General features: G+C 38.0%; 1 protein-coding gene across 1 annotated transcript; it reads right to left on the minus strand.

Annotated features, from left to right (window-relative positions):
* Positions 1-247: 247 nt before the first annotated feature.
* On the minus strand, positions 248-22,358 carry lrrc24 (leucine rich repeat containing 24). Its single transcript, XM_038300429.1, has 5 exons — positions 22,026-22,358; positions 6,382-6,576; positions 5,405-5,683; positions 4,921-5,089; positions 248-2,101 (listed from the first exon to the last, which is right to left on the minus strand). The coding sequence occupies exons 2-5, from the start codon at positions 6,541-6,543 to the stop codon at positions 852-854; spliced, it is 1,860 nt and encodes a 619-aa protein (XP_038156357.1). The 5' UTR covers positions 6,544-6,576; positions 22,026-22,358; the 3' UTR covers positions 248-851.
* Between the last annotated feature and the right edge of the window lie 3,904 nt (positions 22,359-26,262).

Raw genomic sequence — 26,262 nt, forward strand, 5'->3', positions numbered from 1 at the left:
AAAATGGATGCACAAATTGATGTATGGTACAGTACATACAATTTTTTTTAACCTATTTAATTACCTCCATATGAAACAATCAAAGCAATCACAATGTGAACCTGTGTAATGAAGTGACCAACATCCTGAAATCAGCTGCATTGTTGTTCTTATAAAATATTTTACTTGTTTATTTTTTGGGTTTTTGTTGTTATTTTATTTCATCCAAGCTGCTGTTTTTTGTTTGCACTTGTGGATCTCCTAAAAGGAAAACATAAGAAATAACTTCAAAAGATTCAGGAGTACAGAAAAATAATTGAAATTCAAAAAAGGTGGCTGATGTTCCAGCTTCCATTAGACATTTGATGTAGCTTTACTTTAAAATATTTTTTTAATAGGGTCCACTTAACAGCACCACCTCAAACAAAATTTGTTTATTTCTCTCAGAGACAAAATACACAAATAAGATATAAAGAAATACATTTATAGAAAGTATTACCAACCACTAACATTGTTACAACACCATACAGTTTGGACCTGTTTTGTTAGGATTTAGTTTAACTTTTATATAAATGTCTTCTGTTGTAGTTGGCCACTTGTATTTATTCTTAAAGGGTTTATTTTAAGGAGAAAAAATGGGCCAATTGTTATTGTCTCTGTAATTTTTCACTGTCCAGTCTTCTGACCCATCTTTTTATCATACAATCAATTAGAAGCTGATCTTTGGAGAACTGGAAGTAATCCAGTTTTCCCGCTGCAATCACCAGTGTCTCCTAATTAAAAGCCAGATAATATGAGGCTTTAAATTGTTGCAAGATGATTGTTGAAGTCTTTAAGTCCTTGAACATTAAGTTTCACCCATTAAAAACTCTTCAGCAGTGAATCTCATATGCCACTTGTGATCCAAACAGGAGGCTCTGGCTGAGAAGCAAATCTTCTGGATCTGTTGTTAGAGGGCCCTCTCCACCTTCTGCTGGGTTTCTGCAAAACCCAAGTCCCCCGGATCGTGTCAGTGTCTGGACCATTTCATGATCCAGAAGAGCTTCTTTCATTCCCTTTGGCTGGACAAAGCCACTCATCATTGGACACCTGGAAGTAGTAGAGCCCATGACAGGCTTGGTTCGGTTGAGTACATACATCTCATGGCCGTGGTCATCACGGTACTCCTCCAACTGTGCAAAGGTTGTTGGCCCATCAGAGTAGTCATTCACATACAGGATACTCTCCTCCTTGCTTGTACAGTAAGAGCCATTGTCTTCTTTTTGGTTCTGCTGATGCCGAGTGTAGATCATAATCAGCAGAAGAACAGCAGTGAGAGCCAGCAGGGAGATTCCAATAGCAATTGCAGTCTGTGTCGCTGGACCCAGTGCATTGAAGTCCATGCTGTCCTGCTCATATAGAGGCTCCTGGCTAACATCCAGAACTTCTGGCTGGTAGAAGGAGCTAGACGAGGATGAGACATACGAGTGTGTGTTCAAACGAGGCCAAAACTGGGATGAATAAGAAGAAGAAGAAGACATGTTGACAGCAAGGTGAAATGTAACCCTTGCCACACCACCTGGGTTCCAGGCTTCACATTCATAGCGCCCAGCATGTGCTACAGTTACATTACTGAGGAATAGCATGCCACTGCCCATGTCTGGATCAAAGCTGTCTCTTTCACCACCCTCCTCTGCCCCCCGCACAAGTCCCTGGATTCCCCCAACTCCTCCGACTTTGACCCCTCCACTGCTGGGTAGGGCTGTCACCACTCCCCCTGAACCTGACCGGAACAGTTCCCCATTGGGCCCAAGCTCTTGGAAAAGACCATGAGGAGTTAACTGGGTCTTGCCATGGGATGCCTTTTTCCATGTGACCTGAGGCTGAGGATATCCTGAAGCCTGGCAGGACACACGCAGGCTCTCGCCAAGTCGCACAGTCAGGTGGCTGGGCTCAAGCTGCACCACAGGAGGAATGCACACTAGACTGTTTGGTGCCACCTCTGCTAGACTGAGGTGGGACAGACGTGGGGGTTCTGAACACATCAGTCGACGCTGCTCTGCAGAACTCAGCAGACGCTGTCCATCTTCACTAATCCAAGTTCTTAGCCATCCAAGAGCACAATCACAGCGCCATGGGTTCTCTGAAAGAATGGGATAAGGGTAGAAAAGCATAAATTATGCCAGATGTAATCTATAGTAAAAAAAATTATAAATAAAGCATTACCTTAAATTAAATTCTTGGTTAAACAAGTAAAAACAGATTGAACTTAGATTAATCACAATATTACAAAAGAAAAACTGTGCTTTAGTCTGTTGGTTTGAGATGAGAGTAGAAGGAGGCTTGAGTAGACCTGATCAGGTGTAACTGGATCTCTTTCATATAAACAAATAAATGGTAGGATATTAAAATTGTGCGTAATGCAATAAACCTGCTTTAATAATGTTAATGTCAGTTGGTTTTGCTAATGACATAAACTGCCTTTTAATAACTATTTTGTCTACTTAAAGCTTAAGTGTGTAATTTTCAGCGACATCTAACGTCCAGACTGCAGACCGCAGCAACATGAACATCTCCCCCCCACCGCTTCTCCCCCCCAACAGTACGGCGAGCGTTACGGGACAAAATGTCTTCCACGACGTCCGCATCACCTACCTTCTCAAGTGATGAGGTTTGTTTACATAGATAATTTTACAGATAGTATTTCATTAGCCTGTGTAGGGTTTAGATTTCAGTTCATCTCTCTCAACTTGCCGTAGTTACTTTCGAGCGTAATGGGCGATCTCGCAATCGCTAATTTGTTGGCTCTGCGCTGCCGTAGCGCAAAGATGTCTGCCTCCATGGCTGCGAGACCCGCTCCTATGTAATTATAAATAGCGAATTCTAAGGCAACGCAAATATTAAGGTTAAGAGGCTGAGCTTGTAGATGATGATAAATAACATAGTTATGTATAATATATTACATTTCTGACTGTATATCCCTGTAATTATTACACACTGTGGCTTTAAGATAACATTATCATTTTACCTGCTAAGTAGCTGACCGAAGCTAACACTTGCTATGTTTTATCTTTGCACAGTGTTACAGTATATATTGAATAGATATTCTGATATTTATTTACTTTACATTTACATCCATATTGTCTCTTTCATATTAACAGGTTGATTTCTTATTTTTTACTTTAATCATATTTCATACAAAATAAAGTAAAAAATATATATATTTAAATTCAATTGAAAATAATATTTTTAAGTAACCCAGGGAATTACCCAGTCTTTTCAGTGACTACAATAGATTTGACTTACTTGTGATCTATTTTGAGAATTAGATCAGTCAATACTTGACCTGTCGGTTAGTAAAATAAACCCAATTGGTTTGTTTTGAATCCAGCCAAGTGTGTAATTTTTTTTTTTTTTTGTGATTTATTTAAGGGAGAATATTGAGGCACTTCACTCCCCTCTACTTCACTTCCCCTCTCCTCTATGAAATGCGTGGCTTGAAAAAAGCTTTATTCAAAAAGCTGTATAGCAAAAATACCATTTGTCTTATCATGAAAAAGAGACTCAAGTGTTTTGCCTGTAAGTTTTCAGGAGAGCAACCCAGTTACATGCTAGCACTTAGCAAAGGCAGGTACTCTCCTCCAATCTGAAGGGGAAAAGCCTTATTTTTCTGGTTGAGAACCATGGTCTCTGGAGTTAGAGGAGCTAATTCTCATCCCTGCTGCTTCACTCTTGGCTGTGAACTGCCCCAGTGCATGTTGTAGATCTTGGCAGGAGGGATAAAGGTTATGAACCAGACCGGTGACAGAGGGAAGCCCTTTCGGAACAGGTTCGACTCAAAACAGACCTGCTCCGTTTGACCAGAGACCCAGTGACAGGTCAGACAAAGAGAGGTTCAAACAGCTCCTGTGAAGTCAAAGAAATTGAGGTGCATGACCGGAACTAACACGACAAAGCTGGGACCCCAACCTGGCCTGGCCTGGGTTTGATGATGTATATAAAGGGATTGATTAGCGAAGATGCCAACTGCTTTCAAATGTTTTGTACCAAAAATTATTTATTTTGTACCAACTATGAGGACATTATTAGCTTGTTATGAAAAGAAATGATTCAAGGTGATTTAGTATACTCTATTTAGGGTAAATAAATGTGGTTTAATAAAAATATTTTGCTCATTGGTTATTGGTTTTGAAAAGGGTTAACATCCAATAAGATTTTATAAGAGTCTAGGGGCCAAAAGAAGATATGAGAAACAAAACAAATGAAAATAACACGAAAACAGCAAATTTTATACATCAGTCCTGAAAATTCTTGACACTTATGAAAGTGCAAGACTGGGTGTATTTTGGAGTGTGGGTTGCCAAATCTTGTTGGAAATGACAACTGTCAGTCTGCAAACCTCAACCCGAGACACATTAAAATCTCACCCGACACAGACTGAAAAACAAGATGTGTCGAGCTAAAAAAGGTAGAGTGGTTCAGTCCTATGCTCTTGTGTCACCCTTGCACATCTGACCAATTACTGCTAGAAGTATGAGTGAATGTCACACTAAGGGTTTGAGAAAGTGGCAGAAGTAGCCTTCCTTTAATAAAGGTGTGAGAATGAGAGCTTGAATATTCTGGCCTCCTAATAGGCCTCTTCACCAACTGCCTTTAATTGGGTATCTCATCATATGCACTCTGTAATAGTGTCTTGAAGTACCTTTTTAATGGCAAGTCTTTGGTTCGGTGAATTTCTTTAATATGTAAAAGATTTCAAGGCTTTAACATGAGTCAGTGCCTTATTTCTTTTATTTAAAAAAAAAAACAGAAGTTACTTACATTGCTTTTCTAAATGTGGCAACCCTTTTTAGAATTATGACATGGAAGATATTTTTAGCAATGCAGTGATATTAAGATTTTAGAAGATTCCATGGTACTATCATAGTATAAAATGTAATGTGATATAAAAATTCTTCCTACCTGTGATGCGGAGCACCTGCAGGCTGACAAGAGGTTTTAGGAAAGAGGCTCCCAAGGTGCTGAGGTGATTCCTGCTGAGGTCCAGCAGAGCCAGAGATGATAAGCCAGACAGAGCGTGCTCTGCCAGCAGCTCTATGCTGTTTTCCTGCAAGTGCAGTTCCTGCAGGCGCTGTATGTAGCAGAAAATCAAAAAATAGAAGAAAGGCATGAAAAGAGGCTGTGGAATGTAGAAAGGTTATAAAACCCTTAGCTGAGTCAGTTCTCGCTGCATTAAAAACAAGATATGAATTTGCAGGACAAGTCAAATTGGATTTTTAATAGATTTTTTTAGATGTCGTTATATATATATCATTGAAATGAATCCCAAGTGAAATTCTCCATTGTGAGATCCATAAAGTTTTATCTTATCTTAAGTTTATATTGCAGAAGTCTAAAACAAAAGTGTTCAACAAACATTTCTATTTTCCTCATAACATGACCGAACCTGCAGTCCCCTGAAAGTGTGGTCCTGGATGCGAGTAATCTGGTTGCCAGCAAGGTAGAGGATACGGAGGTGCTCCAGACCCCTAAAAATGTCAGGGGTGACCAGATGGATGAGGTTTCCATTGAGAGCCAACTCCAGCAGCTGTCCTTGGTTGAGAAAGGCCCCGGGCTCCAGGGCAGAGATACTGTTGTTCTGGAGGTACAGATAATGAAGGTTCCTCAAGTGATTCAGGTCCTGAAGTCTGATCTGTACAATGCCATTGTCCTGGAGGAAGATGGTCTTTGTAAAGCAAGAAAGGAGTAAAGAAAAAGTGTTATAAAAATCTCCAAAGGTTAAAGGAATTCAACTTTTCAAGGCACTTTAGTTTTCAGAGCTTTACATACATGCTAGTAAATATCAAAGAAGAACAGCTAGTCAAGGATCAAGACAATAAGCATTGTTGTGGCAATTCTCCAGGAATTGTTGTGTGTCTTGTCTAAGGTTACCAAAATCTGCAAAAAATAATTGATTGATTTGGGTTTCACGAGAAGTGCTTAGAAAGTTTCAAACCCAGTGGCGCCGCCTGATTGCTAATGCGGCTTCATCGTGCGTTGAGGTGAGCTATGATCGACGAGATAGACCTGCTGATATAGGTTAATGGAACAATTTATGCGAGACTTGCTTTTCATCAATATTCATGAGCTGCGGTAATGTTGGAGGGCCTGAACCCTGAAGGAAAAGACGGTGTAATGTTAAACATCTTCTTAACAGATGATCAGTGGATGTGCACGAGTCACTTTCTGAGGAAGGATGAATAATTGCGTAGACCACAGTGCAGTCCCTCCCTCAGGCTTACATCAAAGGGGGTCACAGTAAATTGATTAATCACAATCACTTCAGGGTAATAAGAAAGGATGCAGGGGGAAGTCAACAAAAAAGCACATCTATAAACGTAAGACAGCTAGACACTTTAAGTTTTTATCATTTGGCCGACTGACCTCTGTGATGGAGGGGGCACCTTGTGGGATTTCCTTGATCCCCAGTGATCCACACTCCACTGTGAGACTGTAGCAGCGACATCCATAGGGGCATCCCAGGGACCATTGAGGGGTGATGGTTAAGATAATCAGGGTGAGTCTGGTGAACCAAAAGAAGTCCATGGCAATTCCACAATGTGCCTTCAGGGACAAATCCTGAGTAGGGAAGACAAAAAGCAATGATCACAGCTCCACCTCAGCTAAACATGAAAAATCCTTTTGGTCCATTGCAGCGATATATTAGCATAACAGAAAATAACTAAGTATGCAGATGGATTGAAAAAGGAGATGATTGTCCAATGGCAGGGGAGGATTTGCAAAAAAATAAATAAATAAAGAGAAGTTAAGCATGTCTCTTCATCCCCTGGCTGATTACTATTCAGCTGTGGCTATTCAGTGGAATTGCAACAGCCTCTATTATAAGCTTCAATAAATTAAAGATGCAGTAAAAGATGTGCAGGTTGCCTCAAGGACCTCCCTCCGTTCTATTTAACTCATACATAAACCCAATCTTTTAGCAGCTCTTTCTCTGCCTTTGTCTTCCCAAAACACTCATACATATAGGTTGGAGTTGAGCTGTTTCATCTCAGAAAGCACCTTTACCTCCTCAAAGCACATTCCACAAGGTAAATATCTCTAATGATGTGATCATGACCATCAGGGTTAGCAGCGTGGTGCACCTCACGTCTATATATCCCATTGATATGCTCTCATCACCGAGCAACTCATCTGTGGACTACTTTCTTTTTTTATTTCTATACTGCCTTGAAGGGGTTTATTGTTCTGTCTGACTGCTCATATCATAACAGCCTCATACTCCCTGCCCAATAACATGCAGCCCGGCAGCATAGGCAATCGTTCCTGGGTTGCAGATTGCATAGAGGTACACCGCTGCTGGAGACATAATACAAGTTGAAAATGTCACACTGAGTCGCTGTTTCTGGCACACCGATGGAAGGTGGAAGAGGCTTTTTTGATGGAGGTGCAGATGTCTCCCTGCTCCGAATGTAACTCTCGCATTATTAGAAAAGATTTGTGTGAACCCAAGTGCTGCCTTCTAATTCAGTAGAGCTTGTTTCACATGTAGAACTTCCAGTTTGCTTAGGACAGCCAGCTCTGAATCACTTGATATTGTGGTTATTTAATTACAGGAAGACTCATAGATCTTGTTTAACTAGTGTGATAAAAGGCCTCGAACCTGCAATAAACAGCAAAGTATTAACATTTAGTGCCTTAACTAGAATGTTGGATTCCTATAGGCATAACACATTTGTAATGCTTTAATCCAGAACAGTAATTTAATGCCTAAGTGTAAAAGCCAGTCGGAAGTCTGTTTCAGTGACCGAGAAGTAATTCCCAGTGCAGCCGTATGGCATTATTGAGCCAATGAGCAATGAACTGGATTTTAATGTGGCACATTTGATTTGCAGTACATTTACGAGGATAGCCAGCCAGATTAATACAATGTGACCTACATAAGCTCTTCTGTCACTGTGTCTCACTTATTAACAAAAGTGTGCCATGCCTCCTCTTCAGCATGCAGAGAGAAATGATATGTTACATTGTTAGGGACAAGGGAGATGAAAACTGAACAGTGAATGAGGTACTTGTCTGCAATAGGGTTACTTCACAAAATGTGGCATTATCTCAATAGGTTTGATTTGAGTTTGATGGTAACAAGAGAGGAAAGCACTCATTAGCCCTCGGCTATAGTGCCTTGAAGATCCCACAAATCTCTGTGTAATTCGGATTTTATTGGATAAACCTCCACAAAATATGAACAAAAATATGATGACAAGTCAACTGTCCTGTAGAACTGGGATTGCCTACTAATGAATTAACTCAAACCTCCCATTAGGTTTGATCAAAATCCTCATCCCCCCTGAAGAACTCCCTCCACAATATAGGTAGGCCAAACTATTAGCAGAAAAATAATCATTAAAGATATCATAAAAGATGGTTATGGCACCATTATGTTTTTTCATCAATAAGGGAAGGAAAGCTAAATCCACATCAGCCCCAAAAAAAAAAAAATAACTTTGTTACAGGCTGTGTAATACTTGATATGCATCGTCCAGTTTTGACTTACAGTAGTGAACTAAAATACAAATGATTGCAACCCTTTCCACTAGAGGTCCTTAATGTGCGGGTTCTGAACCCAGTTTTAAAACCAGAGGAGATTGTTCATTTCAGGCAGTGGCTCCAAGGCTGTGGAATGCTTTGACTCCTTCTTTACGCTGTATGAATTCTGTTAATTCTTTTAAAAAGCAACTGAAGACACTGCTATTAAAGCAGACAAGTGGTTTTTATGGCTTTGTTTGTATGTTTCCATATGTTTTTAAAATGTTGATATACATTGTATTCTATATTGTTTTATTTTATTACATTTTTACTGTGAGGCACTTTGTGATTTTCATCTGTGAAAAGTGCTATACAAATACATTTTACTTACCTTCTTACATTATAGAGGAACTGCAAAGTGGTCACGAATTTCAAGTAGGCTATTTAACATCAGATTAGACAAATAACTCTATATATTATCTTTAAACATATACAAAAATTTGGAATTAGGCTTGATAACTGTGGAGTTCTTGATTTTCTTTTGTTGAAAATTGTCAGGAAGATATTAGTTCTAAAATTCTCCAGACATAATTGGTTAAATCTTCACTGTCAGCCCTTCAACCCCTGAATGAACCCCTGTATACATTTTTATATAAACAGTCCAATGACAGTCCATGCTCCCTTATTTCATCAAAACTTTAACTACCCCTGTTTAAACTATTTTATTATTAAAAACAAATGCCTGGTAACGTTTTGCTTCGAGCTCACATTTATTATGGGCTTAGTCTTAGTCTGGCACACAGACACAATGCAACAAAATGCATTTAATTGTTATGCAAAAAAGTTCAAGCAGCACTGCAAACCATCTCAAAAGGTTTACAAAAGAGAATGGACCACCGGCATAAAATGTAAATTAAAAGTAGCTATGAGGACGAAACAGCATCTCTCTTCTCCACTTTTTCATTAGAGGAAAAAGATAATCCCCCTGATTGAATGATATTGCCGATAAAGTGTGATGACAGCCTGATGGGATGCAAACAGAAGTGACAGCATGACCAGGAAGGTAAACAAAAACAGAGGATTTGTTTAAATAGCACTATTCAAAATTATTTTCCAGCCCACTAGGGGTCCAAATGTTTCAGATAAGGCTTAAAGTATCTGTTCTTGACCATGTGTTAGGTTTTTAGAATAGTCAATTTGTTCATAAGAGACTAGTATTCCTCTGTAGAACATACGGTAATCTGCACAATCAGATGCTTGTTAGTGAAGCTGCTCCAGGCACTGTCAGCAGCTTTATGGAAGGAAGTGTGTTGTTCAGTTTGAGAACAAACCAGGTCAGCATTAAATTAATGGTTACAGCAAGTTCAAAATGTGTAAATTGGATAATTAAAGCTTAATGTTATGTACACAGATCAGGCTGTCAAAAGAGAGCAGCTGTAAAGGTCTGCCATGCCAGATGTCATTCATAGGATGCCAAAAGGAAATCTAATCAGAGCGTACGTCACAGCAACCTCCAGCATCCTCACATGGTTCTGCAAACACTTCACTTCAGATTAGCTCAGGGATTGTTTAGCCAGGTGTTCCTGAAATTACATTTGCCACTTTTATTCTCACCTTGCCGCTTTATTTATACAATCCAAATAAACCCTCAGCAGTCTTTGCCTTGCTTATGCCAAACGCTCCCTGCAAAAAAATCTAAAACAATGGAGATGTGAATGTGCTACTCTATGGTAATTCTTATCCAGGCAAAAGTGGGTGTCAGTGTGTTGAAAACGATGCAGACAGCTGAAGAGCTGGAGGCAGAAACAAAGTTCACATCCCTTTGCTGCCACCCGTACAGGTCGACCTCATCTGTTGTTATGGTAACTCCTGTGATGAGAGAAGGTCTGCTCACAGGACCTGAAGGCCAGCCAGGGCTCCCGTGAGCCGCTGTTAGGCAAACAAGTCTGCAGAAATAGGAGCTGTCATTTCCCACAGAAAATTGCTTACAGGCACTTGAGCTATCTGATGACCCTGAGCTAAATTGCAAAATTCTTTTTCACTCGAACTTCTTTCCCTCTTTTCCCACATAAACTTTTAACTCCTGTTCCCTTTTTTCATGTTATTCCCCTCAACAGTTCCCTGAAAGTTTCAATCATTTTCTCCCTTCCTGAGTCTCTGACCTGTGCCTTTTCTCATCCCCTATCCTTCTTGTCTGACTGACAGGTGCTAGATCATTTGTCTTAGAGCATTCTTTTGTCCACAAATAGACCGAGGCCAACCCGCTAACCCGACTGTGTGGCAGTAACCCAAGAAAAACACACTGACTTTGAGAGATTGTCTCAGTGCACAGGACTGTGCACATCCTCATGCTTAAGCACGTGCGTGGCATGCTTACAAAGTGGCAGTTGTGCACAAACACTGACCACCATCAACTAAGGAAAACACACACACACCCACACAAGGATACACACTCCCAGTTCATGTCCACAACCAGCAGAAACATCATCATTCACCTACAAGTCAAACACAGGCGCCCACACAAATTTTTGTGTGAGTGGTAAAGGAAGCCCGGCTCAGTTAATAAGTCTGCATTGATTTCTTTATTTTTCCACAACTACCCTGTCCTACTCGGCTTCTGCAGCTATCGATTTCTAACATGAAAGAAGACGGGGAGGGGAGGTCGGTTGGCATTTGTTAATGTCTATGTTGAAGAGAAACAGAGTAAATGAGTGCATCTTTTTTTGTCCTATTGTGTGTGTAGATGTGTGGGTGTGTGCCTATGTGTGTCTGCAGCTCGCTTGTCAGACTGCCTCTAGCAGAATCACCGTCTGAGCAGTAGCAGCACCCCACCGCTGCTCCCACTGGAACATTTAGGCTAAAAACCCCCCATCCGTCTCCTCATGCTCTGAAAAACTTCATGAATGTTTGCTTTATAGAAGTTCTCATAATAAACAGCCCTGGAAAAATCCAGGTAGTTGCTGCTAGGGCCAACAAGCCAGTTGTAAAAAGGAAAACAAAACCTTATGCTTTAATATAAATGACAGGTAAAATAATTGACAGGCATTAAATTATATTGTTGTCAAAGTCATTTTCTTTTGAAATATAACTCATATATTTATGGTATTAGAATGAATTTTCTGTTTTGTTTTTACAGAACAAAGCATCTTAACTATGTATTACAATAAATAATTGGGGAGTCCCCATGGGAAAATATCAAATGGATTGAGTTTCCATTGAGTTTCATTTGTATTACTTTCCATGCAGACATTTTTTACTATAAAAAACTTAATGGTATGAGTTATTTTTTTATTGTTAAGACTGAAAAATATTATTTCTCTCCTTTATTGGAGTCATTTGTTGTACACTAATGTCTCTTAACATTATACAGCTCTTCCAGAAATTTCAAAATTTTTAGATAAATAGAAAGTTGTCATTTGATCTTATCCAAACAAGAAGTAATTGAGAAGTAAATGTCACCTTTGTTAAAAGACTGAACAGATTTTTTTTTAGGGAGCCCATATAAGTTGCAGTAACTAGACCAATTAATGGTTGTACACTCAAAAAATTATTTAAATAGAATCTTTAGATAGAACCTGACAACATGAAGTTAGCTAAACATTCAAAATAAGAAATACATCATGCACCGAACTGAATGAGACTCAAGATAAGGGACAGAGTCAATATTATCTATCAGTCTAAAAATGAGAGTCTGAAGTGATCTACAGTTAGAGAAATTGTGTTGAGATGAGGATAAAACATGAAACAGTTATTCCTAGTAGCTTGTTCAAGGACATTATCATTGCGTTGACAACTCATCAAGGAGATCAAAAAAGTATCCAGGATGGCACATATATAACTGGAGATTCTCTGTGCCTTGGTAGGAGTCAGTGTTTATGTTTTCAACAATAGGAATGGGGCTGGGCAAAATTGGCACCCATGGGAGATTAGATGGTGAAAACTTTGGTTGACAAAATGAGACAGGCCTATATTTTCACAGAGCCAATATCTAAAGCACGGAAGAAAGTTAAACTTTAAGACACTGAAAAAAATAAAGCTTCTGAAGTGGCCTAGTCAAAGTTAGACTGTCATCTACCTGTGATACCATGCTCTAATCCTAAGGTGCTTAGTTAACTTAGAAACTCTTTAAAGAATTAAATTAACTCAGCAAAGCATGTGGGAGTTCTCCCACATGCTTTGTGTCACCTAAAAAATGGTATTTAAAGGCACACCATGGACTTTGTGACCTAAAAAGTTGACGCATGTGAGTTATTTTAAATGATTCCTCAGGCTAATATACACTATCAATGCTACAAGCAGGGCTCCCCTCTTGAAATACCGTCTATGTAAGTTGGGAAAAGACACGTCGTCGTTGGCCAGGTCATGTGACCTGGAAGAACATATATTGCTTTACAATTACTCTTATATAGTCATGGAGCTAAGGCTATTATTCTGCCTGTTTGACCACTGGTCATGACTGAGGCAAGGAAAAAGTTTAAACCTGAGGAGGAGTCTTAAAAGAGAGGAAGTGAAAGGGTTCATGTGTGAGGAAAAACAAGAGTCCATCTTGGATAGTAGTTTGTTCGTTGGCGCATGCTGAAAGAGGAAGCCGGGTGTAAAACCGATTCTCTTTTCTCAACTTTATTATTAGACTGGTAACACTTTGCTCCTTGTATACAGTCATATATCTTTGTTATTATTTTCGATGTTTAGCAGAAACAAAATCTAGGCAGTTACAGGTCTAGCACCGCTAGCAGCCAAAAGTTACATGGTGTGCCTTTAAGATAAAAGGGGCCATGTTGCGTTAAATTCTTTTTTTTCCTTCTTTATTAAACAAAGTTTTTTAACACAGCTTTTTGGATTTTTCCAGGTTTTCTTTGCATGATATTTACACCTGTTTTGTGATCTTAAACTTTTAAGTGTCACCTTGATCTGGATCTTCCATTATATAGCATAAGACCAATATAGAAAAAGCAGGTTTAGAATAACACCAACTTTGGCATCAGACAGCTAATAAAACAGTAAAACTGATGCAAGACTTGAAGCTGTATGAAGCAAGAGCACTACAGCTGTGACTATACCTGGAAGAAAACAGACTAACAAACATATTTTGTCTCCTAGCGCTCTTTTTTTTAGTTTTTGTTCTTTAATCTAAGTCCATTTGATTTGGGTCAGATACTTGTTAGTGACAGGCACAGTGGCAAACTGTATGGCAGCACAATCAATGTCCATTTTCCACGGAAGATTTATTTTTCTGCAGCCACTGCTCAGACAGGGGTGATTGTAACATCACACTGTGATTGCTAAAAGCTTAAAAAGAGATTTGAAATCTCATTTAAGCCTCACGCATTTTCCCCCTCTCTCTCCTCTTTGCGTTCCTCTCAATCTGGTGCTTTATCTGTTTGATGAAACAGAAGCAACATTGCCAGAGCTTTTTTGAAAAATGCATGACTTCCAAGCAATAATGCTCGAGGCAACAACAACATTCACAGGACTCTCAAAGACAGATACATCTATCAATATAAAATTAGAATGGTACAAAAAAAGGTTTTACTAATGAGGACTCTTAATAAGAGAACACAATCAACCAAATTGCTGCTGTCTAGATGGCCGGCTATAAGACAAATCTCTCAGTGCCTGATGGTATGCTTGTTACAAAGAGCCTAAATCATCTTACTATGATAGGAGCAATCGTAGGGTTCTCTTTGCATTATAATGCAAAGAGATTCGCTTCAGTCTGCTTTGAGCGCTAGTTCGCAAAGCTTTTATAAAATAGTTATTTTGGTGATGCAATTTGTCAACAGCTGAAAAATAAGAGCAACTTCAGGGCTGACAAAATGTGAAATATCGTTTTTGAGGAGAGAAAGAGACAGGAAGGATATTCACAGAGAAAAGTATCACAACAGAAATTAAACATTATCAGTGTGATAGAAAATAAATTATTGTGAAAATAAAAACAATTGAGTGAATAGTGTGAGCTTATTACAGTATTTGTTCTAGTAAACAAAGCCCTGTTTTTACTTATATAAATTATTTCTGACTGCTCAAGTCTGGTGTGTAATTATTAGTAAAATGTATCTCTGACATGTTCAGGCTCTTATAGGTATCTAATGATGTATGTGCATCGCTTTTTTAAAGCATCACTGTTTTGTACAGCAATTTTGTATAGGGATCAAGAATATAAATGCATTTTTGCTTTTTCTTATCCCATCTGTTGTTCCCTTGTGTTTTTTTTTTTTGTTGTTTCATGTCTAAATATTGGTAAATAAGCTTTATTGCTCTGTCCACAGTCTATGAGATCCCATAGTCAATTACTGCTTGAAGATATTAATTAACAGGTAGGGCTGTCATTAGGGTTAAGATTGAGCAGTGCAGAAAAGTGCAGAGAGCAACATCTTAAAGATTTATGTCACACCCATGGCTAAATCCAGTTAGTGAACGCGTTTAGTTGGTCATATTTATAGCTTTATCATCACAATACAAGGTGATTACAAAGTACTCTTCTTGATTTTGTATATTTAAACCCTAAAGAAACTTCTTTAGAGATGCAAGTTGTACAGCCCAGTTTGTTCCGCTAATATACCATATAGGACCTGTCAGATGAGCTAACAGATAGTTTATACCTGATCTCAATTTCAGCGTTTGTATTTCCAACTAGTAACCCAGAAAATCAGATTTTGGAGGTTTCCCCCTAAGCACTCCAAACCATTACACAGTTATCAATAACACACATACTGCATCTCTGTTTACTGTGCAAAACAACACTGAGCCATGTGGGGATTATATCATTCCACTGAGAAATACATGCAGTATTAACAGATTAAAACCAAAATAGTTCTGTCAGTGTTTGGGCTGTGTGTAGCACAAGCAGTCCAGTCCTGGTAACATCATCTGTGCATACATATTCACATGTATACGTACAGATAAAATGAAATATAAACAAATGAAGAAACAAATTTTACAAAATATGCAAAAATGCCATCAAGGACTTAATCTGTTCTCAAGTAATAATACAAATTCGAGATTTTATATGAAATGTAGTGAAAATGCAATGTCCTTGCACATTTCACATCCAAAAGAAGCAAATAACATTTAATACATGTAAAAAAAAACATGTCATTTAATCTCAGCAGAGGGAAATCATTTTTTTTTATCAGGTCCTAACTGTCCTCTCTATATCTAAAAACACATCAGGTACAAAGTAATTACAAAAAAATGAAAGAAAAATGTCTTCTCTGAGATGTTCTTAACTGATCGGGCCCTTTTCCAGTATATTAAGAAGTAAAAACCTACACTTGAAGATTTGAAATGTCATTTAGGATGACATTTCAAAGGTATTATTACAATAATAAACTGCAGCAGATTGTAAAACAGAGTGAAAAAGATTTATCTCTTCAAATTCCATTCATTCAGAGGTAAAAGTGTGAATGAAATAAAAACTTATCTGACTTTAAAATTCCTTCATGTGGTGTGTTGTCCAGAGTATGAATGTGCACCCATTAGAATAAAAAAAGAACCCTCTTGATGTGACTTGATTTTTTTTTTAACATAATAATAATCCCTCCTACCCTAAACAAAAACCCCAAACAGGCACCAAACAGAGCTGTCCACCTTCAATAATAAAAATAATCTTTGCAGAGATCATTTATTAGTTATGTTTGTTAGCCTCTGTTAATAAAACCACCAATAAAAAGTGTAGCAGTATTTCTTCTAGATATCCATCGATCCTGTAGAAAATAGGATTTCAGTTACAGCCTACAAAAATCTTATTTAATAGAAAAAACAAAAAAACAAACTAATATTTCAGGTACAAATCGAGAGATGATCTCATTTCACTTTTGTGAAATCTCTAATCTATTAAACATCAGGCTATTTGTTTTTCCTTTTCCATGTCCTGAATCAAAATTTGTATCAGCTTTTATCAAATATCAAAAATCATACATACATACATACATACATACATACATACATACATACATACATACATACATACATACATACATACATACATACATACATACATACATACATACATACATACATACATACATACATACATACATACATACATACATACATACATACATACATACAGTACATACAGATTTTCTTAGGGGAAATCTTCCTTGCATTTATTCATATATGCATAACTGACATTGGCAAGCTGCATCCACACAAAGAAAGGAAAATGTGTCCTTAAAGCTTTTTAGAAGAGCACATTTTGCTATGAGCATCATATGAAAAGTAGATAGGTCTGAGAAATCTCAATTTTCCCTTTAGTTTTTTCTCTTGATAGAATTGATCATAGCATTGGTAGACAAGATACAATTAATTCAAATGCTTCTGATAATATCCTAATGTGCATCATTTGCCAGTTATACATCGAAGCTGACATGTAGTCTCACATGAAAGCCGTATATGATCTGAAAACATTGTGAAACTAAGAGGTTTTCGATCAAATCAGGATACAGAAAAAACTGTAGCATGCTTTTATTTAAAGCAGGTTAAATTACGGATATGGTATCTTTACTGGTCTGTATAAAATCAATCAGGCAGCTGCAGCTCATTCCAAATTCTGCTGGTGAGTCCTAACTAAAATACCCCACACATATCTAAACACATCACTGCAGCACTGGTTTCTGAAAGGACAGATTTTAGAAATTAACTCTAATGATCCCAGACTTGAATCCATTTCACGGCTTTGAGCGAGGTATAACCTATTTATGGCCATCAGACTATGAAAAACATGCTCTTTTCATGTTCCCTGAAGCAGAGGTAAACAAGGGAGACAGCCACTAGTGTCAATTCTCCCCAGATTTGAAACCAGCTGCCTCCCTAGGTATGCAGAAACAGCTGATTTCATTATCAGACATTAGTTGTTTTGCTGTGTTTTATTTGCATTTTACTGATTCTTCTAAGGGAAAATCTTCAATGATTCTGAGCTGATAAACTACCCTCATTATTTTGTTTTCTTTATTTTATTTTTTTGGTTTTATGTAAACTACTGTAACTTACCTAACATACCAACATTCCTATAGAAATAAATGTTCTCCTTCTTTATTTGAGAGCTGAAAAATACGATAACGGGTTAAAATATAAATCTATTTACATTTGAGTATGAAGCTCCTAAAATAAAAACAGCATCCAATGAGCTTCCACCACAGCCTTTAATATTTTCTAGTCTGTCAGGTTTCTTTTATTTTGATTGCTCAGTATTTTTTATCTACATCCATCTTCCCATAAACACTGAACTGCATTTAACTCTATTGGAGAAAAGTGTTTGCATAGCATAATGTTGCCAAAAGCATCTCTCACTGTCAAGTTGGTGTTTTTAGAGGTATGCGCTGTATCATCCATTGTATAAGGACAAAAGGTTTGGTCTCATTTTACCACAACATCTTTTTCGACATGTTAGAGGGGTCCCTTGCGTCTGGCTGAATTCATACGGGACTTGTTTTAGCTGCTGCATAGCAATCATTTGATTTTTGCTGCTCTTCTATAAAAGCCAGATATTTGAAGAGACCTACCAAAACAGGGTGCCTGTATTTTTGGTGACCTGCCATGGATAGTGTTTGCATGTGCAAGTTAAACTTGCGTCTCACCTTACCAAAGCACCATGCTCCATATTTTTGCCTTATCTTCATCTTTCATGAAGGCCAGATTTGTAAGTAGAGCTTTAATGGTGGAATGGAAGATTCTGGTCTTGTGGTCTTTGAGACCCCTCCACACTTTGTATGTACCTCTTAATGCTAAATGCTCCTCCTTATTAGGGCTCTCTTTGACTCAGCCGTCTTTTACATCTGATGGCAATGTCTTTATAATTTTGCAGCTGCTCTAACTTCAGAACTGTAAACCTAGCCCTGCTTTAAATTCCACACGTGTATCCCTGACCAGTCAGGTTTGCTCCTTGGTTTTCATGATCCTAGGGAAAGAAAAAAAAAATCATATCATCCCAGGAAAATGTATAAAATTTTATGCTTGAAGCAGGACAAACTTTAAAACGCTCATTGAGGAAACATTTTTGCAAGGAACCTTCATCCTGTGTAATAATAATTGTTTTCAGCAGCAGCTGTCTGTAGTTTCTTTGTGTTTTCCCTTTTCCAGAGGGCAAATCTGTCAATTGGGGCTTTTTTCAGGGTTTCCCTGCTTTTCCTGAAGAAATGTTCTTTTAAAACAAGATATCCCCAGGCCTTATCCTGAGACCCAACCAGTGTCACCCGTCAAGACAGTGTTGATTGCTGGAGTTGACCAGAGGAGATTCATACACTGCTGTACTGACTCTGTAGTTTGTACATGATCAAAATGAGTTGCTCTTTTTTTAAGATTTTCTTTTGCTCTATTTTCTCTTGCGCTTGCTACAATCTTCTCCTTCCACTTCTGTCTGACCCTATAAGACACAGATCCGTTTACATACAGCTATCACATATGACGGCTGCTCACTGAAGCTGTGATTTCACGATGTAAAGGATAAATAATATCCGACAAGTTGAATGATGGATGTGAAAAGCCACATCCTCTTCTACTGAGAAGAACAATTTATTCTTTCTTTGTACCTGTGGAAATGTCTTTCTTTGATTCATCAAACTTGTTTTCCTGTGTTCCAGTTGGAAAAGTAGAAATAAATGAATAATGCAAAAGTACATTTTCTTAAGGTAGCTGAGATAATAATCAGATGATAAAAGAGAAAAATCAAATCTGCATTCCAAAACAAAATTGGGATATTGCCTCTATAATGATTAGTTATCGACCCAGTGTATTGCCTTCCTGCAATATTGAGTGTGCAATGGTGTCTCCAGGAGTCAATGAATCCTCAGAAATTATGTTTCATTGTTGCCATGGAAGTGACAGTAACTGCTGACTCCAAGTGATGGATGAAGGATTGTCAAATTACACCAAGGCATGAGCGTATATTGGGGTTATCTATGCAGTCATACATATAGACAGGAATGATGAAGCTGTGAAAGATTTTTTGGGTCAGTTTCTTTTTTCAGACGTCTCTCATTTCAGCTTGTATTTACCATTATCTACCCACAGTCAGACCAGAACTGAGACAGCAATACAATTACAGCTTATAGAGAGATTTCAGTTATCATTGTCTGGCAGACAGTAGCCAATGAAAAATTAACAATCTCTGCAGGCCTAAGGAGTCAACTTGTCCATACAGATCCATCAGTGCAAGGCAGATACCCCCACCCTTGGAGTCAAACAAACGAAGTCCTTTCTAGTGGCCCGCTGCTTGGCTCTACGAGGCTTCCTGTGCAGAATAGCAATTAACTGCAGAGATGTGCATTTACAACTTTGACATCAGGGAAGAAACACCAATGCTGAGCCTTGGCAATGAGAATGCATACTGTTCCTCCTGTAGGGAAATGTAATATTTAACAGTAAGCAACTGCTAACCTAATCATAGCATATCGCTCCTGGCAACTCCTAAGGTGTCACTGCAATGTTTCTGCCAGATTCCTATGGTGAGTCTGCTGCGCTCAGCATAGAGCAACTTAAGCTCCCTTTGCCAATGACAACAGCATTACTTTTATATTCCAGTCAAATACAGTTATAAAACACATTTTAAATAATATTGGACTTAACTTTTGCCTGTAATGCGACCACAAGACCAAAACATAGGTATTTCACTCGAACTGAACTTCTGAATCAATGTTGTGCCTTTCCAACCAAGCATTTACTGAACTTCAATATTTGTAAGAGTGACAGAAAGTGCAATGGGCAGCAAATTATAACAGTCAATCCAAGAGCTGACTCAAGCAGTCATTGTGTTAGATTGTGTAACTGCACCATGTAATACAGCTTTGAACAACAACTAATAAGCTAATAATTGCAATGGTCAAAGTATTGGGTCATGAATACAATCCAAGGCTTTCAATTTTGCAAGGTTTGAAGATTTCTTTCTAATAACATGTAGTTGGTGATTGACTAGATTAGTCCATTTAAAATTAAAATTAAATGTTCTCTAACTCTAGTCCTCTATTGAGGAAAGTATGATTCAAAGCTCTTTTTGTTTTATTTTTTGTTCTCCCCCTCTAAGTATGTGAGATGCTCTTATAAAAGCAGCTTTAAAGGCATTATACTGACCAGAACAAATGGCTTTGCAACCTTTAGAAAAGTGTCTCAATAATCATAAACTAGAGAGGAGTTTTTATTCAAAAGGGTAACCTCACAGGAAACATTTAAGAAAAAAAACCTTCTAACTAGAATGCATTTAAAAGGGGAAAAACAAAGTTATTGATTGAAACAAAACAACTGGTGGCTTAATTATGAGTAATCTTGCCACTAATACCCCGTACAACCTCTTTTTGCATAAAGGACAGTATTTAGTCCTCTACTTTAGCATTTTACAAAGTTGGCTACAACAGAGAAAGTAATATTTGCTTATTCTTATTTCCTCAATGTCTCTAGTTTTCTGCAGTTCTGGGCTTTCTTGAACTCAACCTGAAGGTTTTGCAGCAGAGTAAGGACTGTGGGAATCAGGAACATAGACACAGATTTGATCGTCATGGCTTTTGACAAATCTTATACATAGTTTAAAGACCTAGTGGTTCTCATTGCTCTTATTTTACCTTCCTTACCAGCCCACTTCCTGTGCATGGTGCAAATATCTTTAAGGGTCCAATACCTTGGGAAAATTGGGATCTCTTTTAGCTCATATATGGCAAACATGGAATCATTGATCACTACTTAAAAGTTTTTTCAAACATGCTAAAGGCCTAATAAAAAAAAATTACTAAATAAAAACAAGTAAAACAGGAAAAAATGTGGAAGCGTAGCAATAATTGTGCTTCTAGAGAATTCTGTTTCTCTGCTTTTGTCAAAATTATAAAACGGAAAGAGTAGTTCAATGAAGGATATAAAAAAGGCCACCATTACCAGTTGCTAATTATGTTGAAGCTCCTGTGATACTGGCTCTGCCTGCTTCTTTTCCCAGGTATATATTAGGATATCAGTAATTTTGTTAAAAAGAAAGACTCCTTAACATACCTTTGTTTGTTTGTTTGTTTTACCAACTGTTGACATTTCATTTGATCATTGCGATGATGTTTAAGGGACATAACAATTTTACTTAAAATTGTATAATGCAAATAATAATAATAATAACAATAGATCCTAACATCCACTTAAATTTAGGTGCTTTAGTTAGTTAAATCATATCAACTACCCCCACATAATGCTATACATTCTCTAAGCATTATTTCCAGCAATTATATATTAGCCTAAAAAAACGCATAACAAAAAGTCAAACAGTTCAGTTCTCATACTTGGCTCTAAATCGTGTTTTGTTTATTCCATTTAACTTCAACCACGTCAGTCGTGCAATTACTGTTATCACAAAAACAACTCGCTTTTTGTTTTTGTTTCCCCCGACAGTTTGTGTCCATCAACCGGAAAGCGTTCTCTTCTTGCAATGAGGGATTAAACCTGTCACACGTCAAATAAGGTCACAATGTTTTGAAATAAATAATAAAAGATCCTCTCATTCTTAGTATCCCAGGAGTAGCCTACGATGCCTCCTCCGTTAATTATTTTTTTTATCCACTAACAGAGACACCTACCCCTTTACTGGTGAACACTATTGAGCTCCGCAGCACTCCCCACTTGCTCGAACGACTTGAGAGGAACAATTCTTCTGAGACCAAGAAATAAAATAAATAATAATAAGAGAGAAAAGAAAAAGCTGCTGCGTCCCACTTGAAATCACCGCGGAGAGTCTCTCCTCTTCGCTTGTCTGCCTCTCTGCTGATTGTGTGAGCAGCGACTTACAGCCCATCCGCTTGAAGTGGAAGCTGAGCGGATAAACTGGACGTCAGCGCTGATGATGCTCCACTCTCACTCTGATATTGTTATGCGGCTTTGATTCCTTTTTCCTGCCTCCACCGGATGCTCTCCACCAATAGTGACCCACTCTTCTAATTATCTCTGCTTGAATGGACTCCCGCCCCCTTTTTTTCTCTCCCTCTCTCTCTCTCTTCATCTCTGAATTTGATTAAAACAGAGAAAGAGGGGGTGGAAGGAATGGGTTCTATATACTCTATTCTCATTTGTTCACTTTTAAACCATTTATTGTGCTGTCTCGGTTGTGCGTGAAATTAATTGCAATAGATAATTTAAAGTGTGTGTCTTCGCGGGGAGAAAGAAAAGCCACTTTCCGCTGAAACAAAACCACTTGGAGAGAGAGGAGAGTGATTTCAGCACCACGGACAGCGGGGCCCCGTCTGTCATCACAGTGCGTTCTGGTCAAATGTGATCTTCCACGCTCTGACGCTGAAAGACACATGCTCTGAGCTGTATTTCCGGCTGTAGGCACGAAAAGTAATAAGTAAAAGGGATAAACTGCAGTAGAACTGATGTGAAAAGTCCCAGTTCTGTCAGCTGAAGGACGAGGGAACTCAAGTTGAACGGCGACCTTTATATAACCTGGAGAAAGCCCACGGTACAGGCGTGGTAAAGTGCCTTGTAAAAAGCATTTACTGCATACTTGTCCCAAATTAATCACGTTTTATCTGTTAACTTTATTGTGTTTTACTAAGATTGCATGAGCTAAAACTGACGCAAAGAAATGGATAAAAAGAAAAGACATGCTGTATCTTTTTAAGGAGATGTGTAATAAGAAAAATAGCCAAAATGCATAAAAAAACTATAGAGCTTTAATTTATGGATTTCATAAATGTTTGCCCTTTATAAAAGATTGGCAGTATCTTTTAGAAGCAGCCATAGAAAGTCGTTGAGTTGACTTATTTGAGTTTTTCCACAAACTGGGGCTATCTAAAGCTTGTGGAATGATGCTCTGGTCAAGTGAGGCCAGGTGTTTTGGCCCACCTGCAAAGCGGGGATAAAAGTAAACAATACACATAGACACTATTTCAGTGTTGAAACATAACAGTGGAGGCCTCCTGCTGAATCAACACTTTCTCTCTGCAGAGACAGGGGAGATGCCCTCTGTTTATGGGATGATGAATGGGCTAAGATCAGAGCAATCTAAGAATTCTATTAAGTTCTGTTTACTTTATTTATGTTATGCCAATTTAATACACATGCAATCTCATTGCTTTTTATAGAGAGAATTCTACAAAATCAGACAGAGTAATTAAAAAGTTCTCTACCTAAAAAAAAACTAGCTATTTGCATTGAGTCATTGACTTTTTGGAATTCACTCTCCCAGGATGAGCATGAAGTGACAGTTGACATTAGCTTGCATTGTGTCATTGACTTTGCTTTAATCCCTAACACCGAGTATGCATGCAAGTTGAGATATAAACCTCCCTTTTAATAATGAGAAACTTCCATCAGAACCAGGTGACTTGTGAGCAATCATCTGCAGAAGCTGACTGGAGGTTCAAAAAGACAGACAACACAGAAAAAATGTAATATAGAAAATATTTTAACATGGAAAGACCAAGACTTAGAAAATCTGCAATTAGAAAAGTCTTATTAAATTAAATTTAATAATTTTTTTTACATGTAACACAGACAATATATTTATATCTAAGGGAAACCAGCTGACTGCATACACTCATTGACTCCCTCACATAGAGCATGCATTTGGCAGCAGTGGAGAGGAAAACTCCCTGTTAACAGGAAGAAACCTCCAGCAGAACCAGGCTCAGTGTGAGTGGCCATCTGCCAAGGCCGACTGAGGTTCAAGGAAATATAAGCGGATATACAGATATTGACATAAATGAAACAAGATAAAGATGATTGGCTCTGGAGGAGGTGCAGTCCTGACGCTGGTCTGATGAAGCTGAAAGAGGGACATTGCAGATGATTCAGGTGAAGCTGATAAGAGTGACTTTTTGCTTAAAGGAATAGTACACCCAAAACATGATTAGCCTTCATTTTCTACTTACCCCCATGCTGAACAACACCCTGGAGTACTTTTTTGATATCTCAAATGCATCTGGAGATCTGGGAGGCTTCTTGCTGTCTGCTGACATTCAAATAATGGAGGTCTATTATGCCCGAGGCAGAAAGGTCCATAAAAGTCCACAAAAAATGTGTCAATATTCCTCCATACTGCTCGTCCAATGTATTCCAAGTGTCCTGAGTGGGTAGCATCCAGAATTTACTCGAAACGAAGTCATTTAGAATGTTTTTAGAGCATAAACAGTAGTGTATAGGATTTCCTGAAAGCGCGCACCTGCGCGTTCACGACGCTACGGAAGCCGGCAGACCAAACCAGATGAAAGTGCGCATTCAGCGTCTGCTCTGCCGATAATGCAAGCGTAGAAGAAGAAATGTGCTGTTTACCTGTGCAAAGAAAGAAACAACGAAAGAAAAATGTCTGAGGACTTCAGTGTTGAGGAAGAGCATGAGTTCTTTGCCGAGCTGAATGCGCACTTTCATCTGGTTTGGTCTGCCGCGGTTTCCGTAGCGTCGTGAACGCGCTTTCAGGAAAGATTATACACTACTGTTTATGCTCTAAAAACATTCTAAATGACTTCGTTTCGAGTAAATTCTGGATGCTACCCACTCAGGACACTTGGAATACATTGGACGAGCAGTATGGAGGAATATTGACACGTTTTTTGTGGACTTTTATGGACCTTTCTGTCTCGTGCACAATAGACCTCCATTATTTGAATGTCAGCAGACAGCAAGAAGCCTCCCAGATCTCCAGATGCATTTGAGATATCAAAAAAGTACTCCAGAGTGTTGTTCAGCATGGGGGTGAGTAGAAAATGAAGGCTAATCATGTTTTGGGTGTACTATTCCTTTAAGCTTTATTTATTAAACAGTGCTTTTATTTAAAGAAGATAATGTTGAACTAACTACATTTGTGTCTTTTTCTAGGAAGAGTTGGGACAATAAGTTCTGGGCTACTTTTTGTAAAAAGATTAAAAAGATCATATACAATTTGTTACAGTAAAATCTGAGCCCAACGCTTTGTCTAGGAGAGAAACAGGACTAAAAGCTAGTTGCTATGGTGCAAAGATGTTTGCCTCAATAAATGTGAGGGCCACTCCTTTGTATATATAAATAGCAATTTCTAAGGATCCAAAAACATAAATATATGTTTATATATTCACTTCTTAGATGATGATAAACAACGTACTTAAGTTTAATGTATTACATTTCTGTAAATATCTGTAATTATTACACACTGTAGCTTTAACCACATTTTGTTGGAAAATAAAATACATCCTAATGAAAACACTGAATTGTTTAGAGAAAGATTATTTGATAACTAAATAGGCATCAATACTTAAGCGATGCGCTATGCTATAGGGGGATCAGAAATATAGACATTTTGCTCACTTACACTTTCACTGAATATATTTTACATGGTCTGTTGGATATAGCCTATTTTTTATTTTTGCCTGGGGCTTAATTTCCTGTGTTTTGCAGGAATTCTGTGGCACAGTTGCTGACTTACATAATCATACTGGACAGATGAACCCAAAAAACCTTTACGTGGGCACCAGTAATCATCCAGCTTTCTGTCGATAAAAAAATAAAATAAAAAAATGAAACAACTAGAGACTGAAACGAAAAAGGTTGATTTTATCATGGCCCTTAAAAATTGACATGTAAGAATCATATTTATATTAGTTTGGTTTCTGTTTTGTTTTTTTGTTTTTTTTCCCCATGATCCATGTACCTCGAGCTGTACTAATAACTACACATCCTTTGCACTCTAATTAGCTTTTAAAAAAAGTAAAATATATAAACAGCTAAGGTCACCTAAGTGCTTGAAAATAAAAAACAGATTGCATGTAATTGGTTTTTGGGTAATATGAAGTCTTCAAAATATTGAGAGGTTATGAAGGCTTGTACATTCCTAAATATGTCTTT

Source organism: Cyprinodon tularosa, unplaced genomic scaffold (assembly GCF_016077235.1).
Source record: "Cyprinodon tularosa strain WSP-4 unplaced genomic scaffold, ASM1607723v1 ctg45, whole genome shotgun sequence".
Taxonomy (NCBI): Eukaryota; Metazoa; Chordata; class Actinopteri; order Cyprinodontiformes; family Cyprinodontidae; genus Cyprinodon; species Cyprinodon tularosa.

What these genes read in the sequence shown, in the direction of transcription:
- lrrc24 (XM_038300429.1), bottom strand. Translation starts at nt 6,543, where the DNA reads ATGGACTTCTTTTGGTTCACCAGACTCACCCTGATTATCTTAACCATC. An exon ending in GTGCCCCCTCCATCACAGAG is followed by an intron (nt 5,684 to 6,381) that starts GTCAGTCGGCCA and finishes TGCTTTACAAAG; the next exon opens with ACCATCTTCCTCCAGGACAA. An exon ending in GCAGGTGCTCCGCATCACAG is followed by an intron (nt 2,102 to 4,920) that starts GTAGGAAGAATT and finishes CCATTCTTTCAG; the next exon opens with AGAACCCATGGCGCTGTGAT.